The 20,474-nt window shown below is 40.0% G+C and overlaps 2 protein-coding genes across 6 annotated transcripts in view; one reads left to right on the top strand and one right to left on the bottom strand.

The window, feature by feature from the left end:
• Positions 1–17,910, top strand: part of LOC125879894 (meiosis inhibitor protein 1) — a 103,041-nt gene extending 85,131 nt beyond the window's left edge. For all 5 annotated transcript variants that reach the window (XM_049562039.1, XM_049562041.1, XM_049562036.1 and 2 more), the window contains 4 exons: positions 255–361; positions 2,795–2,926; positions 15,323–15,444; positions 17,724–17,910. In XM_049562039.1, coding sequence (XP_049417996.1) covers positions 255–361; positions 2,795–2,926; positions 15,323–15,444; positions 17,724–17,778 — 416 coding nt within the window. In that variant the 3' untranslated portion in view covers positions 17,779–17,910. The remainder of the gene's footprint in view (positions 1–254; positions 362–2,794; positions 2,927–15,322; positions 15,445–17,723) is intronic.
• zgc:65811 (uncharacterized protein LOC393524 homolog) overlaps positions 1–20,474 on the bottom strand; it is a 635,041-nt gene that overhangs the window by 94,210 nt on the left and 520,357 nt on the right. The gene's annotated exons all lie outside the window — the stretch shown is intronic.

Here is a 20,474-nt window from a genome sequence, read left to right as displayed (position 1 = left end):
ATCAGTACATGTGCGCATGTAGAGAGAGACATGAAAGAGAGTGTGCATGTGTGCAGGTATTCTTAGCTGTTATTCCTTCTCCTAATATCTTCACTGCATGTTTGTTTTGTGTTTAACGTGCTTCCTGTATATCATTAGTTTTCAGTAATTGCGCCAGGAGAAACAGAGCGAAATTAAACAGAATTGATTTGAATTAGGCATCCTGACTTGTAATTTTTCTCCCCTTGGGTTTGTTTTTTGTGTCTGTGTGTTAGCAAAGTTCGTGGTGTGTCAGCCATGGACTCGATTCCTCCTCTACTGCCTGCTCAGCTCAGAGGAGAGCTGCCGTCTGCACCCTGCCATTCTCAGACTCAACACAATTGTAAGAGGCTTTACACACTCACACACTATCAACTCAAATCAAGTATAATTTCTTGGGCATGGTCCTGAGCAGTGATAAATATTTCATTTTAAATTCATAAAAAGTTAATGAAGGTAATAAAAACATTAAAGTGGTAGAAGTATTTGAATCACAGGAGTAATGAGAGTGAATATTTACAGTGTTAGCATGCTGACACGGTACAGCACATGGAAATTAAAGAAACATTATTACTGTATTTCGTGTTGTGTGAACTGAGGCTCTCAACACTTTTCATTTATTATTCAGTGGAATCGGGAGGAAGTGCTGGTCAGCAACATTGAACCGCCTGTCACATTCAGACACCACTTTGGGGATTTTGTCTTACGGGGAGACACCCCAGGTGAAAGCAGTATTTCATGCACTGGTGAATTTTAAGAGTATGTCCTATTGTGCTTCCATAACACATCATTTTCAGACTAGTGGACAGAAAACGTCCAAAATACACATTTATGTCTGTATTTCAGCTCAGATTTCTGTTTTTGAAATGTATTCAAAAAGCATATGTTGAGTTAGTTGTTGGCACATACTTTCAGAAAACTTGAAATACAAAAAATTATTGTTTTAATGTAAAAAATCGACTGGGGAAGTCTCGTGGTGATATCTATTTGTTGAAGGTTTAACCCTATTCACCTAGGGTGTCTCCCCTTATATTTGGGGATTGATGTGCACCTTTGCCACATTTATTTTCCAATTATTTATGTATTTGTTTTGAATGTTTTAGAAACACCCTCAAACAAGTACATAGACAGTTAAGACAAAGTAAAATCACAATAGTAATACTTAATGGGGTGAAAATAACACGTAAGCCAGCTAGGTGGATGGTCAGAGATCCATAAGGGGTTCCCATGTTCTCAGAAAGACCTACCCCTTATTTTTTAAAATGTAAGTGCGTTGTTCAAGTTGCACTTCTTTGCTATGTATGATAAAATGCCAATCCTCTTAACAGACACAGGGTCTAGCGTCCTGCTCAGTTCCATACCAAAGAGGTATTGTACTGGCGAAATGTCAGATGGAATCCTCAAGACCTTAACAGCCAGATTGTACACCTCTTTTCAAAAATGAGTTTCTGCATTCCCAGAAAACACGAATGACTGACCCTGTACGTGTTTCATGTCTATGACATTTAGAGGATGAGCTAGGATATATCTTACTCAGACGTAGTGGGGTAAGATACATTCTGTGCATACATTTATAGTTCTGTTCAATTATTTTGTAACAAGACAATGAAGAGAAGACATTCTGATGTATACTTTCCCACTGATCATCAGTAAACTCACAACCCAAATCTTTCTGCCAAACAGTCTTCAGGGGAATCAAAGAGGAACTATGATGTTCTATCAGAGCACTATAGATTAGAGATTTTTTCTTTTTAATGATGTGGAGCTCATAGAATTTCCTCCATTCTTGGCAGCCCCCAAGGAGAGCCATCCTGCTCATTTGAGACTAATAATGAAGTTACAAATTTGTAGGTATTCATAACCTTTGCCACATTTTAAAATCTTTAATATCACATTACTACACGATGCCCCGTAGCTCGGTGTGTAGAGCAGGTGTCCCATGTACTAAGGCAATGTCCTTGCCACAGCAGGCTCAGGTTCAGTTCCAGTCTGTGGCCCCTTGTGGCATGTCTCCCCCTCTCTGTCTCCCCCCTTCACACTTTCATACTGTCCTATCCAATGTAGGCAAAAAGCCAAAAAATAATCTTAAAATATCACATCACTTCAAAAGGATAACAGCTTTATTGCTGCATTAATCTTCTACTGTACTTCCCATGACCATTTTTATGTCAAGGTCTCACCCTGTGTTACGTTTGATTTGGGAAGCAAGTTTTGTTTTCACGCATGCCTCTGCTGAACAACGAATCTGAAAACAGATTTGGAGTGGGGGGGGGGGCGTATTTTGCAACAGCAAACTGTATCAAACATCCATTTACAAACTCTCACACAACTCGTGCAGTATAATTCAAGTCTCATTTATCCAGTCGTGTGCTCAGTACTTCTCAAACACATGCACATTTCCCTAAATGTTTCTGTATACAGTCTCAGGAAAGGATGAGTAGTGCACCTGTGCTGTTTATTCAGAAGTGTTTTTAATTCTAAGGTTGCGCACTGAGCATACGACCGGATAAATGGGACTTGGAATACACTGCCCAAGCTGTGTGAGAGTTTGTAAACAGATGGTTTGATATAGTGTTGCTGTTGTGAAAGGCAGACCCCTATGACTTTAATTCATCAAAAATGTTCTGTTTTTGGATTCTTTGTTCACAGAGGAGGCAACACAGGATTAGTATTGATATACACATGATCATTTGTAGGATGAAGTATTCCTTAATGATTGCATTTGTGCATGACTGTGCATATGTATCTGTACATCTCTGTGTTGTGTCCTCTGCAGCTCCTGCAGCACGGCAGTACAGCGATGATGTGGGAGCCTGACCTGCTCCAGGTGATGGAGGCAGTGGAGAGGAGGGGGGTGAAGGAGCTCAGCAAGGAAGCAGCACAGGCCCTCGGGCTGCTCCTCACACAGGTACACCAGTTCATAGTGTGCACACACATGCACACTGACACACGCACAGATCAAATAATGTAGGACACACTTTGAAACCATTTTGTGGATTCTCACAGCAATAGGGTTTTAGCACACTTACTCGTGAATATCTAAATTCCTTGAATGAATTAATTAGAAAAGAAATCAAGTTCATAGAAAGTTCAGTATCAGTCGGGTTCACAGTGTTTGTACTACTTTGAATATTTTTATTTATTTACTGTGAAGAACAGCGCAGGCAGAAAAACAGATACAGCAGGGGAAATGTGGACGAGGAAGATCAGTTTGTTTATGCAAATAAAGTAGCAACATTTCGCATCAGTAGCCACAGTGTGGGACTCTATCATACCTCACATAGCAGTGAGAGGGAAATGTTCGACTGAGCGCTCTAGTCTAATGATGCAGTCGGAAAGAGCGGTCCAAAGTGTAAAGGAAGAGGTCACCAATTAGGTTTGAGAGGTAGTGGAGCTCAGGTGTAGCTCTGGGAGCCTCGGTCTGCTCTAAGCCTGTTATCTGGGACTCTGCACCTGCCTCGAACTCATCTCACATGAGCAGCCTTGCACTTTGCCCTTTCCAAACCACTCGTCTATAGGGATGGGAACTGTAACTTGGATCCAAATTGGAACTGAACACAAAATGTCAAGTACTGGGTGCCTGTTAGAAAATAAAATCGGTGCTCCTTATCGGTTCCTGGTGCTCCTTATCGGTTCCTGGTGCTCCTTCTAGACCAGTGGTTCTCAACCTACAGTTCCAGGGACTGTTAGGGGTCATTTTGGGATTTCAAAGGAAGTTTATTTCCCTTATTAAATTCACCAGAGAAGTGAGCTCAGTGTGAGAAAAGCCCCGTTTCCACCGAGCAGTACGGTACAGTTCAGTTCTGTACGCTATTTTCTGTTTCATTCATTCATTCATCTTCTAACCGCTTCATCCTCTTGAGGGTCACGGGGGGGCTGGAGCCTATCCCAGCTACATCGGGCGAGAGGCAGGGTACACCCTGGACAGGTCGCCAGACTATCGCAGGGCTGACACATAGAGACAAACAACCATTCACACTCACATTCACACCTACGGACAATTTAGAGTCACCAATTAACCTAGTCCCCAATCTGCATGTCTTTGGACTGTGGGAGGAAGCCGGAGTGCCCGGAGAGAACCCACGCTGACACGGGGATAACATGCAAACTCCGCACAGAAGGGCTCCCACGCCCGGGATCGAGCCGGCAACCCTCTTGCTGTGAGGCGAGAGTGCTAACCACCACACCACCGTGCCGCCCCTATTTTCTGTTTCCACTGTGAAAAGTTGTGGATGGTACCAATGGAACCATTCTGTGCCGTCCCCATGTTTGGTCCCCCCCCTGTTGGGGTACCTAGCACACAGATCTGGTACTAAAAGGTGGAGTTGTGAACACTGCAGTCTGATTGGTCAACCAGTTGTGTCTGGTTTTGAGGCTCATGTAACCACTGTTCATACTGTGGAGAGTTTTATTAGTAAACTGTAACTATAAAATGAAAGGATGTTTTGCTGCCTCTCACAGCAGCTGAAAAAATAACTTAATTCACTGGGCCGACTGCCGGGCGACTTTTACAGTGGAACGTTAACTTGTAATGTTACTCAATGCATGAGGTGACGACGTGAATCCATCATCACACCTTAAATTTCACTGTGACAACTTTGACCATTACTTTAGTTTTCATTGTCTCTCTTGGATGACATACACTTTTAGTAATGAGTGGATCTTCAAGCTTTTAAGAATATATATTAATTTCGACTGGCTTTTGTGAACTGCATATATCCCAAACCTCACTCGGAGGAAAGAAAGTTAATGAAATTTTAAAAATAAAATGTAAATGCACCCAATTGTAGCCAAAAGGCTTATTTCCATTGGCCAGAAGGAACACGGCTAAGTGACCTGGTAAAAAAAAACAAGCAGTTTTTGAGTATTGTGCAATGATGAAAGGATGGTGATATTTTTATCCAGAACTTTGAGAGCTTGTTTATATAAGGATATGACTGGATTTAGAGTAGTGGAGTTCGCAGTGGCCCAGGTTGGTAAACAGTAATTAATATGAGATATTATGAGACAGAACATGTACATGTTTGCAGCTTCTGTAGACATATGATTTCTGAGATGTGTGTAAATTTGAGAATTTTGCTGACTTACTGACTGACTGAAGTTTAAAGGTGAGATTACTGTCCAACATAATACCAAGGTATTTGTATTCATTTACAATTTGAATTCTCTGTCCTGAAATAAAAACGTCAGGTTCTGTGTGTGATTTGTTTGTTTTGGCAAAAAACATAGCAACAGTTTTAATATAAGCGATTATTCAGATCATAGGTTTCACTTCTTCCACAGTTATGTCTTCAACTGTAGCTGACAACTATAGAATTCTACTCTTAATCATAGCAACCAAAATCTTTTCAGATGGAGGCCCCTGAAATGAAATCTTTTCAAATGGAGGTCTGTGACCACGCTGCACATTTTGTTTTCATTTAAAGTAGTGAGCACACAAGTCTGGGTAATGGAGTGTGCCATGGGCCACAGATTTTCTTGTTTTGCTCAGTTACTACGGCACACAGAAGACCAGTCATCTTTCTCAGCCCAGTTGTATGTTTTTCTCAGAGGTTCAGTGATTAATCTTTTGAGTTTCAACTGGCATGTTTTAGGATTCACCCCGATTTAATCTATGAAATAAAAAGCCTGCCTGTATGTCTTTGCGTGCCACTCTGGAGTCACATTCCTGGGACTGTGAAACAGACACAGTGGTGATACTAGACTCTGGAGGGCCCCAGGCAAAGAAGTCCATCAGTGGAATGAAAGAAAAAAGAATAAATAGATTATTATTTAATCATAATATTAATAAAAGGAACCCAATTAAACTGTGTGAAACTGTTAGAATCCAAACGATACCCAGCCCTGCTCTTCCACTCCTGTTATTGTATCATTAAATGTCTGGCACCCTGATATACACAAAGCAAAGAGTTACTGCTGTGTAGTAGTGCTCGCCATTGGCATTACAGTAACTCAGTAACCCCAGCTATTAGTCGTACATATCCTCTGGCATCTGGAATTATTGGTTGTGTCGGCACTAATGACTCTTCATCTGTGTTGTCACAGAAACTGGAGACTGAATTTAAAATCCTCATTTACACTTCTACTGACACAGACATGCATCGTTATTGTGTCTGGACACTACACAATGTTGGATTGTATCTATTAATCACGTGTCTGGCAGAGGGGATACTGTTCAGCAACTGGGAAACATACACAGGTGGAGATGTACTTGCCTGAGAAAACATTAGCTGTTAACTCGGTCCAGCTTGTTTATGACCATAAATGGAAAATTTAAAAGATTAAAGGCAACCCTGTGATAGAAATGATAACATAAAAGCTTCTGGTATATTTGACTCTGGACTTTGGATCATTGATAAATAGTTATCCTGGGAAGTACAAAATTTGACAACTGATTTTGATACTTTTATGTGTTCATATAGCCTTAGCTCGTGTCTTAATGTCCATTCTTTCTTTTTCCATTCTTTTTCTCTTTCCTGTCTTTCTTTTTAAATCAATTATTTCAAACACAGCCCTTGGTCTTCTCCTGACTTGGCAGTGTAAGGCGAGGAATAGAACCTGTGTGCGGACCAAGATGCACATGGGACCCAAATGGCTACTTTGCATTTAGGCACTCAAGGAATAATTGCATAACTGCGGTGAGAGCTGCCAAGTCAGGATGCTATTTGAACTTACCGTCCAAAATCTGGATGCCAGTCAAATCTAAGAATAAAGTCCCCACCCCTTCTCCTCCTCATATTGAATCTGATGACTGTAAAGCTTTAAGACAGAACAATATCTGTTCAGCTCTCTGTAGACATTTTTGTTGCTGCTGGCCATTTGTTTGAAGATGATTGCACACAGTCTCCTCCTGCAAATACAAAGCGTGTGCATCCTGTCTCTGTAGTCTATCCAGCCTTTCACTGCTGATGTTGGCTGTAAACCCTACTGCCTATAGATATTAAATGTATTTGTCAGTCTAAAGACCTCTACAGGTTGGTGAATAATTTATTAAAAGGGTGTATATACTGTAGGTTATTCTGCACTGTTCTGTAGTCACTGTGCATACCCATCAAAGATTAACTTTGATCTTACTCAGCAAAACAAAAAAGTTTAAAAAAGTGACACTGAAACTTGGATCCTTGCACTAAAAGGTCAGGCAAACTGCATTTTGAGATTAGAAAAATACCATCATGTGGTTGTGACGCTTGGGCTTACGTTGTTTAGGGATAATGGATGCAACATACAGCCGATGTAGTCAGGCGAGCACTGCTGTTTATTATTTAGTGAGCTGCCAAATAATAAAAGTTAAACAGATACAAGCTCTCTGCTTAAAGGGTAAATACAAAATGTCCTAGTCTTAGTCCTACATAGTCAATATATCTACATGTGGTGCAAGAGATAACGAATGAATGAAAAAATAACAGCCCTCATACGAGTTCACATTATCTATTCACACCAAAATTCTCCAACAGCAAAGTTAACCATCACACAAATTAACATTTCACAGAGAGACACAGAGGCGGACTGCTCAGATTAAATCACAGCCCCCTCTGGCATTTTCACGAGGCAGCTTTTATCAGCTGGAGTGATAGATCCGACAGTCTTGTGATTGGTGGCTAGAACCCACGCAGGAAAAGGCGAGGATCAACTGGAGAACACTGGGGCACAAACACAAGTGGGAGGTCTGGAGGCAGCGCCCAGTGGGAAATCCCTCCAGAGGAGGTGGTGACAAATTCGCCCAGAATGAAGCATAATACAAAGCAGTCACCAGAAGAATGTAACAGTGTTTTTACAGCCATGACAACAGAGTCTCAAGGTTCACACGTTCTCAGTGGTGTATTCAGAAATGAGTATTGTGCAGTGAAGTTTATTTGAGTAGCACAAAAATGATAAAATACCTGCGGTTTGTTGTAGATAACACTGCTGATAAAGATTCACAACACGTCTCCAGTTCCTCGATCTCCTCTGTACAAAAATAAAGCCAAAATGTCCCTAGCTACTCTTCACAGTAGAGATCTTTGCGGTATTGAGTCCCTGCCGTCTGACCGATCGCGACCACACCGATTGGCACACACATCTGTTAATCATGACGTTAAACCCCCTTTTTATACCATCAAATAAAAAAATTATTTGACATATACTTTCAGGTTTTAGTTGGCCCATTTCCCATCCGCTAACATGGAGGGACAGAGTTTATGATCTATACTGAAGCCAGTCACCAGGGGGCGACAGAGATGTGTTGGCTTCACTTTTGGGTCGCTGTCATGTTGTCTATCTGTATTATACAGTCTATGACCTTAAACACGTATATGATCATTTTGGTAACACTTTCTATGAAGACCATATCTATAATGTACTATGAGGGCATTTATAGTGAATCATTATGCATTTATAGTGCTCTACAACTCCACCCATAAACACGCATAATGCGTCCTGATGCACTGTATCAACAGTCATAAAACATTATAGATGCGACTAATAATGAATTTTAAGTGTCAAGTGTCTAACCACTGTAGGGGCTACTTGCAAGCTTATGTTAGCTACTGGAATGTTTTCTAGTAGCCTATGAGCTAACTGTACATTTCAGCTGAAGCCTGCTAGCTTCAAAAGTCAGATTATGTAACCGTTTATAAGCTTGAAATCTTCAGCCGAAATGCACGTTTAGCTTCTGGCTATTGCGGTCATTCCAATAGCTAAAGTTAGCTTACAAGCTGCCTTGTTTGAAATGGGGAAAGTGGTTAGCTAGCTAGCTGGCTAGCTAGCTGTAGCGTATAGCATACTCACTGGGGATTTCGAGGACTGCAATAGTTTCTGTGACAAAAAACTCTCTGACTCCATGTCACATGTCTTTAGATGTCAGAGGGTGTCAGACTTCAAAGTATTCTTGTGTTTAGTAGGCATTAATTACTTACAATGCAGTACAGAACACCAACACTGAAATATTATGATGAAGCATGAATTATAATAGATGCATCAACATGTACGTCACTTTACTTAACACATACAGTGATCATAATGCATTATCAGCCCGATTGGCGATCAGTCAACATCTAGTTTATAACTAGTCAAGAGCATCCATAAGACACTTGACATTTCTAATTTATTATAAGTCACATCCATAATGTTTTATGACTGTTGACATAGTGCATCAGGAAGCATTGTGTGTGTTTGAGTGTAGTCGTAGAGCATTATAAATGCATTATAATTAACTATGAATACCCTCTTAACACAATATAGATACGGTCTTCATAGAGTGTTACCATGATTTTTAGTTTCCATTTGTGACAGTGGAATATTGTTGCACTGTTAATATGCAAATACTAGCTTTAGAAATGTAGGACACCCACCAAAAGTGCAAACAAAAAAGATGTTGATGAGAGAAAATGTAAATGAGTGTTCATGAATCGTAAAGGTGAATTGAGCAGATCGACTGATGAAAACAACTTTGATTTTTGCTCCACTCAGTTGTGATCACAGTGCTCACGTGGCACAAGCTTCTGACATAGTATCGTTCATCAAATCACACAGATTATTCCCAGGAGAAATATGGCATTGTATGAACCAGCTTCAAATGCATGATGCATTCCCTGGGAACATTTACTTTCAGCATAAGTTGAACATGATGAACTATGTCCTTGTCGTTACCCTTGTTAGCTTTGCAGTGATTGCATAAAGCCCATCTGGGTTTTCTTTCAGACACTATAAAACACAGAAGGAGTAGCAGCCACATCAGATTGCTTAGCTTGAATTTGGCATCATATATAGGACCAGAAATGCATTTAGTATTCTGAAAGTAGCTCAGAATCAGAGGAGTGACAGAATGATGGCACAAACTCCAGTTCCCAGTGCAGCGTGTGCCAGGGAATCATAAACTGTGTGAATGTGTGCGCAAGTGTCTGTTTGAGCGCGCGTGTATGTGTGTGTGTGTGTGTGTGTGTGTGTGTGTGTGTGTGGAGACATCGAGGCAGTTTAGGGGAGGTAGGGTTCAATGTGACAGACACACTTTTCTTAACAGTCTCAAGACACTGCGTTTTCTCCCCTGTCATCTCCTCCGCTCCAATCTGTCACACTACACACACTAACATTTGCACACATTGAACTTTGTTCATAGGTTCTGTTGATCTGCCTGTGGACTGAAGTAAAATCTCAGTTTGTGAGGAAGCTCTCTGTGCACATTTGTCAGTGATCTGGTATCATATTACTGTCTTGCTTCCTCCCCATGAGTCGTGACATAACTGTCAACTGAGTGTGTGTTAATAAATTCTGTGTGCAGACACTATTAGCATGTATGCACACAGCATAAGTAAGCGTGTATGTGTATCAGTGTATCCTCATGCAACAGTTTGATATTTGTATGATATGTGCTGAATTAGCGTACTCCAAATGGCATCGTCATGTTACATACTTAAAGTTATCCGATTAAGCTAAAGTTACATACGATTTATGCAAGTAAAGTTACTTAGATTAGATTTAAGAAAAGAAGCAAAGCGGGGCGCAGCGTACACAACGTAAAGTTACGTCGGTAAGGTTTAGGCAAATAAGGTTACGTAGATCTGGTTTAGAAAAAAGGAATATGGATGGGCAGCGTCATATTTCATACTTAACATAAAGTTGCAATCTTAACGTGAAGTTACGTAGGTTAGGTTTAGTAAAAGAAATATGGTTGGGAGTTGTCACATTACGTACACTTAACGTAAAGTCATTTAGATTGGGTTTAGCAAAAGAAACATGGTTGGACGTCATCGAGTTATGTACTTAATACAAAATTATGTACTCAACATAAAGTTCAGTAGGTTAGGCAACTTAAGTTATGTAGATAAGTTTTAGCAAAAGAAGCATAGTTGGTTGTCATCACATTACGTACACAATGTAAAGTTTCACAGGTTAGATTTAGGCAAGTAAAGTCACGTAGGTTAGGTGTAGGAAAAGACATGGTTGGGCGTCATCACATTACATACTTAACATAAAAATTCCGTACTTCAGGTTAAATTAAGTAGGTTAGGTTAGGCAGTAAGGTTACGTAGATAAGGTTAAGTTAAAGAAACATGGTTGTTTGACATTACGCTATGTACTGAATGTAAATTTACGTAGGTTAGGTTTAGACTTTTAAAGTTACATAGGTAAGTTTTAGGAAAAGAAACATGGTTGGGCGTCAATACGTTAAATACTTAATGTAAAGTTACATACATAATGGAAATTTACCTAGGTTAAGCTTAGGCAAATAAAGCTAAGTAGATAAGGTTTAGCCAAAGAAACATGGTTGTTGTCGTCACATTACGTACTCAACGTAAAGGTTAGATCTAGGCAAGTAACATTACGTAGGTTAGGGTTAGAAAAAGAAACATGGTTTGGCATCATCACATTGAGTACTTAACATAAAATTACGTACTTAACACTGAGTTAAATAAGTTAGGCTAGGCAGTAAATTTACGTAGATAGGGTTTAGCAAAAGAAACATGGTTGGTTGTCGTTACGTTATTTACTTTAAGTTAGTTAGGTTTAGACATGTAAAGTTACATAGGTTAGGTTTAGGGAATGAAACATGGTTTGGCTTGTCATGTTAAATGCTCAACGGAAAGTTACATACTTTACAGAAAGTTATGTAGGTTAGGCTAAGGCAAGTAAAGTTACACAGAAACATGGTACATGGTGACTACCTAACAAAACCCCAACCTGACTCTTTTCATGGACTTTCGCTTGTTAAACCACTTCCTTATTTATTCCCATCAGCACATTGGTCACATGATCACAGCCTTCAATATGACATGGATTATATTCAGATTGTGGTTTATTGCTTTTTATAGATATGCATACTAGCAGTGCATGAGAACTTCCTGATGTGTTTATATGCATCATTTTACTTTTGCAGCTTTGGCCCGTGGCTATTTTAAGTTCTGACTCAGACTACTTCTCCATTTGCTTTTCTTCCTGTCTCTAACTGTATGTCTATATGATCCAGTGGCCAGTGCTAAGGGTTAGCAGAGGTGAGGCTGCAGCTTGTGCTGCATACTGAGTTGGCTTGTCAGATCAGAGCCAGTCTTTGGGGAGAGTCCCTTTTCATAATTTCTGATGCTTGCAGACTTCCAGTAAGTTCCCCCAGACTGGAGGGACTCTGTTACCCATCACTCTTTCCATCTCTCTCATTTTTTCATACCCAGCCTGACCTTTCACTTGTTAGCCTTTTCTGTTTCTCCCCCTACTCCTTTGCCTCCTCTCTTCTCTTCATTGCTCTCCAAAGTCTCACCCTACTAACTCCATTCATCTCTGATCCCCTTTTTGCCTTTTTTTTTAAATTACTGAATAGTGTTGAAACAAGTTTTTTATTCTGCCCTTTCCTTCACCTGCGTATTGCTCAAAATACCATCCTCTAGAGTTACTTAATGGGAACTGCTGTCAAATAAAACAGCTCTAAGTTTGATGACATTATTCACTTGTGTATGAAGATCCATCAGTTCCTCTCTCTTGAAACTTCTCAAAGTTCCAGATCTTTATGCCTTTGCGCTGCCAACAGCCACGAGCAGAGGCATTATGTTTTCCAGTCATACGTCTGTGTGTCCCCTTCTCGTGAACGCAATATCTCATGATCACCTTGAGGAACTGTTTTCAAATTTGGCACAAACGTCCACTTGGACTCCAGGATAAACTGATTAGATTTTAGTGTTCAGAAGTCAGGGGCACTGTGACTGAAAGCCCATCCTATTCTCGTGAACTTGATATATCAAGAACGCGGGAATTTCATGAGTCGAAGATTCGTATTATCAGTCAGACCCCTCAGTCAACTGAGATTCTTTAAATCAAGCGATTGTGTTTTTTTTGTTTGTTAGTTTGTTTGTTTTCTTCAGTTAGTATGCAGTGTACTTCTGGAAGGATTAGGTACCCAGATTTAGAAGCAGAGTGAGTGCTCTTCGCTTTTATACTGCTCTTTGGGCGCAGGCAGCTGCAGACCCAGGGTGAGTTTGAGTGAGACGGCGGCAGCAGCTTGGAGCTCTGAGATAATGTTATCTTCTGCCATGTTATGAGTGGTGAATTTACAGCTCACACACAACTTAATACTGTACAATCTATGGCTTTTGTTTGGTATCTAGTGTCTGCAAAAAATTTTGATGCAAACTTCCAATCCCGTGTTAGCATAGCTAGCATGCATTACCTCAGAGGGCTAACCTGGCTCATTTAATATAACGTAAACATCTCTACTCAACAGTTACAACTAACACTCAAACTTCATATGGAAAACAAGGAACAGATCGTCAGATAATTATATTGAACAGCCACATTGGATTCAACTGACATCATTCTGAGTTGGGTACAGCTGTAGAATGTCATTACGTCCGACACAATCGTTCACTTGGACTCAAGGATGAATTGATTAGAATTCGGTGGTCAAAGGTCAAGGTTACTGTGACCCCACAAAACACTTTGTTGGCCATTACTCAAGATTTCATATGCTTATTGATAATAAAAAAGTAAAGATGAAGATTAAAAGTGAGACATTTTATATCCAAAAGGACAAAGGTCAGGTTAACTGTGACATCATAATTACCTGCAAAAACATTTCTTCTGACCATTATTCAACATCATTACCCCAGTGTAGAGAGATGTGGTAGGATACTGAGATGAGTGCTGCAGAGATGAGGTTTTTTTTGTAGTCCGACACAGAAGTTAGCATCACCTTGGTCCCTTTTACAAAAAGCCAGTGGGTGGTGGAGGCATAAAAATGCAAGGCGGTAATTCTAGCTTTCTTCCTTCCCTGGTGCTGAGAATGATGATTATGGCGCTCATGAAGGAGAAGATGATCATTTGATGACAATATAAGGGATCTTGGTGCTTTAATGGCAATACTTGGGCTGCTCTAGCTCACAACTATGTTCTGCTAATATGGTTGTAACTCTGCCGTGTTGCCTGTCACAGCTGAAATAAATAGTTTTGTTTTTGCAGTAGAAGCTTCCTGTCATGCTTATTTATTTAGCACTCTGCAAATCCCAGGTGTGTGCGTTTGAGAGTGTCTGTGTGAACCTCCCTCTGAAGAATTTGCCTTTTGTCAGCTTGCCTATGTATTTCATTTTTTAAGTGGTATAGTTTTCAGAAAATGTCATCAGCCAGGTAGGAATAAAGGCCTGAATAAAGGCTTGTTTCCTCTGATTCAGACATTTTACTTTGTTTTTTCCTACTTTATGTTTTTCTTCTCATCTCCCTCTTCACTGCCTATTAACCTTTAGTCCCAATATTGGCATTATGTCCTGTGCTATTTCTCTTAATTTCTCCATTCTCTTTTATGTTGTCATCCCTCCCACATTATGCTGCTTGTCTGTCCTGCTCCGTCTCTCCTCTTGGGCTGGGTATCATTTAAAAAGCCCTTAAAGTGATACCAATACCACTAGAGTACTTCATTTGATACCCTTAATGTGAATTAAGTGGCGTGTAATATAGCTCTACTTCGGAGCGCTTTGGTGGCATCTTGGCACGCTGAACTCTCAACGCTCTGTCAATATAGCACCTGACTTCACCTCACTACAGACTGTATGGGTTGTAGCTCCAGCTGCGGAAGTCTGAACTTCACGCCTTAGACAGTTATGAGATCTACTCTACTGCACACACACACAATGACAGTATTGAGTCGTTTCAGTGTCAGTGTTAGATTGTTGGGACCGTTTAACAGCTTGTGTTGGATGATAGTCATTGCTGCTGTGTTAGCTTGCACTAATCTGGCAGAGGTAGAACTGACCGTTAGCTGGGAGGCTAGTGGCTCCAGAGATGGCAGCAACAGAAAGTCTGCTGATCTGGTGGGGGGTCAGGACAGTCCGGGATTAGACCCACACCACAAAAAGGATTGAATGCGAGTTTGACTGGAGACCGTAGACTGTATGTAAAGATAGATGACATGTCTCTACTTCCTCATATTGTACAAAAATGAAGCCAAAATATCCTGGATACGGCTGCTGCCATCTTGTGCTGGTGACATCATTTGGAGCCAGAGTCTGCACAGTAGCAGTCTCTGGCAGTATCCTATCCAACCAATCATGAGCAACACCATCAATAGCAAGAATACTGATTGGTGCAGCTGTCAGTTATGACAGTAGTTCCCCTCTTTTTAACGTCATGTTATCTTACAACCAGGGTTCATGACTTGTACTGCAGCCAGCCACCAGGGGGCGATCACAATGTTTTGGCTTCAGTTTTGGGTAGCTGTAATGTCACCCATCTTTATATACAATCTGTGCTGGAGACAATTTGATACTACCTGGCACTGGGTTATTTCGGTCAATACCCAAAACGTATCCGGTACCGATACCTTAAAATACTCAACCTTCTTTTGCTTGTCCAGATCCAGAGCAGTGTCCTGCAACTCACAGGGGAGCACAAGCAGAGAGTGAGGAGTATGCTGGAGTCCCTCAGCCTGCAGACGCCAGCCGAGAGCTGCAGCCCCAGTCTGCCTAGCAACGTCTTGTATCCCTCACCTGAAGTGAAACGCGCTCATCAACACCTGACACCTGCACGAAACACGCGCAGGCTGATGGTGTATTTAAAATCGCACCAATTTCACACCCTACAAAAACTTCAAACATGCCTCTGTGTGAATCTGACAAGCTGCAACACATACACACACTCTCTTAGCACACTATGAAGGATACCTGTACTGTATTTCAGACATCAGCAGAGCATCTTCATTGATTTTCTCCAGCAAGTTATTTCACTTAATCTCTTTGAAAGTGTGTTGTACAACACAGGGTTGTTACTGTATTTCAGTCAGAAGTACTTAAAGGCTCATACACACACATACACACCCACCCATTCTTCCTTTCACTCTCCCACACACTCTCATTGACTCGTCTGCTAAGCTTGATATTAGCTTTAGCAGCTACTGTCTTATAATGCAATACTGTCAGATTACATTAATAGTTAAGGAATATTCCATTAACAAGAGACACTGTTAACTGTGATTGAAGCAGGAGCTTGATAGAAAATACACATATTTTATGTTTACAGTTCCGTAGTGGTGACGTACATCGGTTTTATGAGCCTCAGGTCACCTCTGCCTCTGGCCTTAGTGATCAAAGTGCTTTTTAATCCTCACATTGCTTCACTTTTCAGTTATTTTGTGCATATTGTGATGACTGTTCATGTTTGTATATAGTGTCATTGATCATTTTGATAATCATCTCAGTCTTTAAATAGCAAGATTAGACAGTCAGCTACCCTAGCTGGCTAATAAAATCAAGAAAAGCACTGTCAAGTTTATGAGAAGGGCAGTCTGCTCTGCAGTACTTACTGCTCGCCATTGCAAGACGGTGTATGTCAGCCAATTTAATATTTTTGTCAGCTTTTCCAAGCACCAATTTAAAAAAGAACCACAGCGACCTAAAGTAAGCTAAGCTCTGAAAATCAGCCTAACACTGGTGTTACACTGAGTGACTAACATTAGCTAACAGATGTCTTCTAAGACCACTACATACAAAAATTAACGCTAAATAGTGTTGACATCATGTAGGTTACAAAGCTAACTGTGAAAAGTGTTGTCTGTTTACTTCCCGTCAGCACTGTGTGTCAAGTTTTTCTAGTCATAAATATGTAATTAACAATAAGCATTACATTTTGGTCAGGTACCTATTGCAATTTTTAAAGTTTAGAGGATTTAGGAGTTCAGAAGATTATGATTGAAGTGTATGATGAGCATTCCCATAAGCAATTATGCCTCAGTTATTGTTATCGCAGCATTGTTTGGGTTGATACCATTTGTTACACAGCTGTGTTGCTGAATTTAAGCATTTTTTACCACGTGATAATTGATAAAAATGGTCAAAAACCCCTCTAAAATACCACATTAAGACACCAAGACCTCAAGGACGACCACAGAAAAATCCATGCTGTAATTCGGAGTCAAAATCTTTTGAAATTTTCAGTATATATTGTCAGTACAGCTATGAAAGCCATCTGTCCTCTGGATGCTCAGGAGCACTAGTTTGTGGCTGTAAAGCTTCATGAGGCTGCGAGTATCCTAGAGGTCACTATAGGTCACTTGATACAGTGATGCTCATTTCAAAGAAATGGTCTCACCACAAAGAAATGGCTGCTTTGGGAGCTAACATCATTACACTTCAATAAAATCCATAAGGGTCTCAGCATTCCAGTCATACCCAGTACTGCTTCCTGACTTACTAGCATGACGTTCCTGGTACCATTGGATTCCTTTGGTCACTCAGTGTAGCACCAGCATTAGCCTGATTTTCAGAGTTTTGCTAACATTAGATCACTATGGCTCTTTTTTTTACATGTGGTGCTTCAAAAAGCTCCCAAAAATATTAAATTGACTGACGCACACTGTCTTGCAAAAGCGAGCAGCAAAGCTCCGGTAAGCTGATCGCCCTCCTCATAAACTTGATAATGCTTTTCTTCATTTTAGTAGGTAGTTTGGCTAGCTGATCAGCTAACCTCACAGTTAAAATGATCCAAAACACTATTTACAACAATCGACAATAAATACTATTAACAGTACGTACTAAGCTATCTGTAAAGAAGCGAAGGTAAGATTTCTGTAGTGTTGACAGGAGGTAAACAAACATGAAATTTGTAAAATGACATACGTCACACTACACTGTGCAAGTAGAGGATACATACATTCAAGTGACACCCTATAGTTTCTGTTAAGATTGTTCACTTTCAGATATAAACTCTCGTAGACACTTAACACACTTTATGCTTCATTCCTCCTTAACTTTTGTCCTCAGGTGTGTTGGAGACGTCCTCATCTGTCTGTCTGACTTTACACTGAAAGCCGGCTGATGCGAACTGATATTATTACACCATTGATTGGGCTGTTTGTTCTATTGTTCATTTATTGTTGCACATCTTTAATTCCTTTATGTGTAGTGTGTTTTCTGTTCTGCTCTTAAAGCAGCGCTGCAGACATTCGACAGTGTCAATTCACTAAAAAAAATGTACTGAATAGAGTTTAAAAGTAATTTATTTTTACAAGCTTTGTTAAAAAAAAAGTTTGATTAAAAGTTATCTTTACTCATTGAAATATCAAAAACTCATTTGTGTCTTTATTATAAGCCCACATCTGTACTTAAGCTACTTTTTGTAGAATATAATACAATTAAATGCAGGATATCAGGGATGTCTCTACTTTAGGATTTTGTACACCACTTAAAGGACACAATTATGCATAAAACCTCACATGGCCTTTTTTATGTTCTATTAGAATTTTACAACTGCAGAGTCACAGAAGTGGTCAAGGTGAAACCTGCCATTACTGTAGCCATTTATTATTTGGAGAGTGTCGTCTTTGCTGTGAAGTCACTAACAGGGAAGAGCACAAAAGTGAAAAGGACACGTTTGACTTTATAGAAATGATTCATGAGACACATGAAAATGAAAAACGATCCACAGGAGTAATTGACCTGGTCATAGCAGCTATTATCTTCATCACACAGCTCTGCTCTTTTTTTTCTTTGATATGCCCAGGCAAAAAGTTTTGTCCCTGTGAGGGTCGCAGTTGGAAATGACCCAGGACTGGAAGGACTGGTTTCCCATGAAGACCCTCACGAAGCTGCTGTGTCACAGATTGTGACCACGCCTACAGGCCGCTGGTGTTTGACAGTGAATGTGAGGTGGGCAAAGGCTTGCTGCTCAGGGGTGCAGCTGCTCGGAGATGTCAACATTGGGCAGAAACTTTTTGATTAACTTTTCAGTGGAGGATATTTTTTCAAACCTTAATTTAATTAGGTAAGTCCCTCTGAGAGCTCATTTTCAAGCGAAACCACAGTACATAAATCAAGAAGACATAAAACAATTTAAAATGTACAATATCAATCATAATAAATACAAGTATAGAAAAAAATTATTTAAAAAAAAGTCAAAAATCAAAGTAAAAAATTTCTGAATCTATCCATTGGTCCCATAGTATCAAGCCTCATTGTGCACTGCAGTTCATTCAGGTGTGAATAAGTTAACATGAGTCTCTCCCAGATTAATGACAGTTCCAGAAACCCGCAGCACTAACAAGTCCTGTGAGCGTGTGTTATGTGATCTAACTCTTCAGTCATTAAATGACGACAGACACGAGGGCAATTTCTGAACAAGACCTTTATTGATAGAGAATGCTCTCTTCTAATGAAAAGAGAAGGCCAACCCACTTTTGGATAAAGAATAAAGTGATAAGTGCCATTGATGTCTCCAGTTTAAGGGCTGAATGGCAGACAGCAGTTACAGAGTGGATGTTGCGACATGTCTGTAAATAACGTCACTATAATCCAGCACTGAGAGACAGACTGCCTCCACATGTTTTCTCAAAGAAGAAAGTAAATGTAAATGTACTACTACACCTATTTATTTCTCTGATGGTGACTCAGACAGGAGAAGTGATAAGGGGTTCCTTTCTGACCATGTGCACAGCTAATACACAGATCATTCAAAAAGTAAGCATTAAAAATGATTAAGTCACTACTAGGAGTTAAACTGGAATTTTACAAATGTTGCCAAAAGCAGCAGTAAAATGCTGTGGTTAAAAACTGATCCCTCAACATATAATATAAGGACGTAAAAGGTATGGGAAATCTACCAGATGGAGCAAATGTCATTCTCCTTGAGAATATTAAAGGTCCAGTGTGTAGGATTTAGAGGCATTTATTGGCAGAAATTGTATGTTTGTTTTCATTAGTTTCTAATCACATGAATGTAAGTATCCTGTTTTCTTAACCTTAGAATAAGCTGTTATATCTACATAGATACATCTGTCCTGTTGTTCTACAGTAGCCCAGAATGGACAAACCAAACACTGGCTCTAGATAGGTCCATTTGCATTTTCGCATCGGTCATTGTAATTCTCTTACACACTTGGCACACAGGAGAAGTTACAGTTCTGCAGCCTCACTGCTAGATGCCACTAAATCCTACACACCAGACCTTTAAAAGACAGAGCCGTGCCATGGTTATATATTAATACAGACATTTACTGTAATTACTTCAACACACTCCAAATCATATGTGAATTTTATCTTCCCACCTCATCTTATCTCCTGAACACACTCATACTGCAACACACATTCACACACAACTGCCTCTCTAACCGTTACAATCAATACTTCAAGCTAAAGTTTTTTGTATCTAAGTTTTTTTTGTAATTATTTATTATCCATTCATTTTCAGTAACCACTTATCCTGTTGGGGGTCGCAGGCAAGCTGGACGTTGGATGAGAGGCAGGGTACACCCTGGACAGGTCACCAGACTATCACAGGGCTGACACATAGAGACAGACAACCATTCACACTCACATTCACACCTACGGACAATTTAGAGTCACCAATTAACCTGCATGTCTTTGGACCCACACTGACACTTATTCTGTTTTTGTACAGCTGTACATATACAATGTTAGATACAGCTAAAAATATTTAAAAATTAAAGTGAAAAAAACTTACATTAAAGTTACATAGAAATGATCAAACACAACAACTGTTATATATGTAGTGGTTTG

Source organism: Epinephelus fuscoguttatus, linkage group LG19 (assembly GCF_011397635.1).
Source record: "Epinephelus fuscoguttatus linkage group LG19, E.fuscoguttatus.final_Chr_v1".
NCBI classification, from domain to species: Eukaryota; Metazoa; Chordata; class Actinopteri; order Perciformes; family Serranidae; genus Epinephelus; species Epinephelus fuscoguttatus.
Note: the sequence above shows the minus strand (reverse complement) of the source record. Positions and strands in the feature narration are given on the sequence as shown.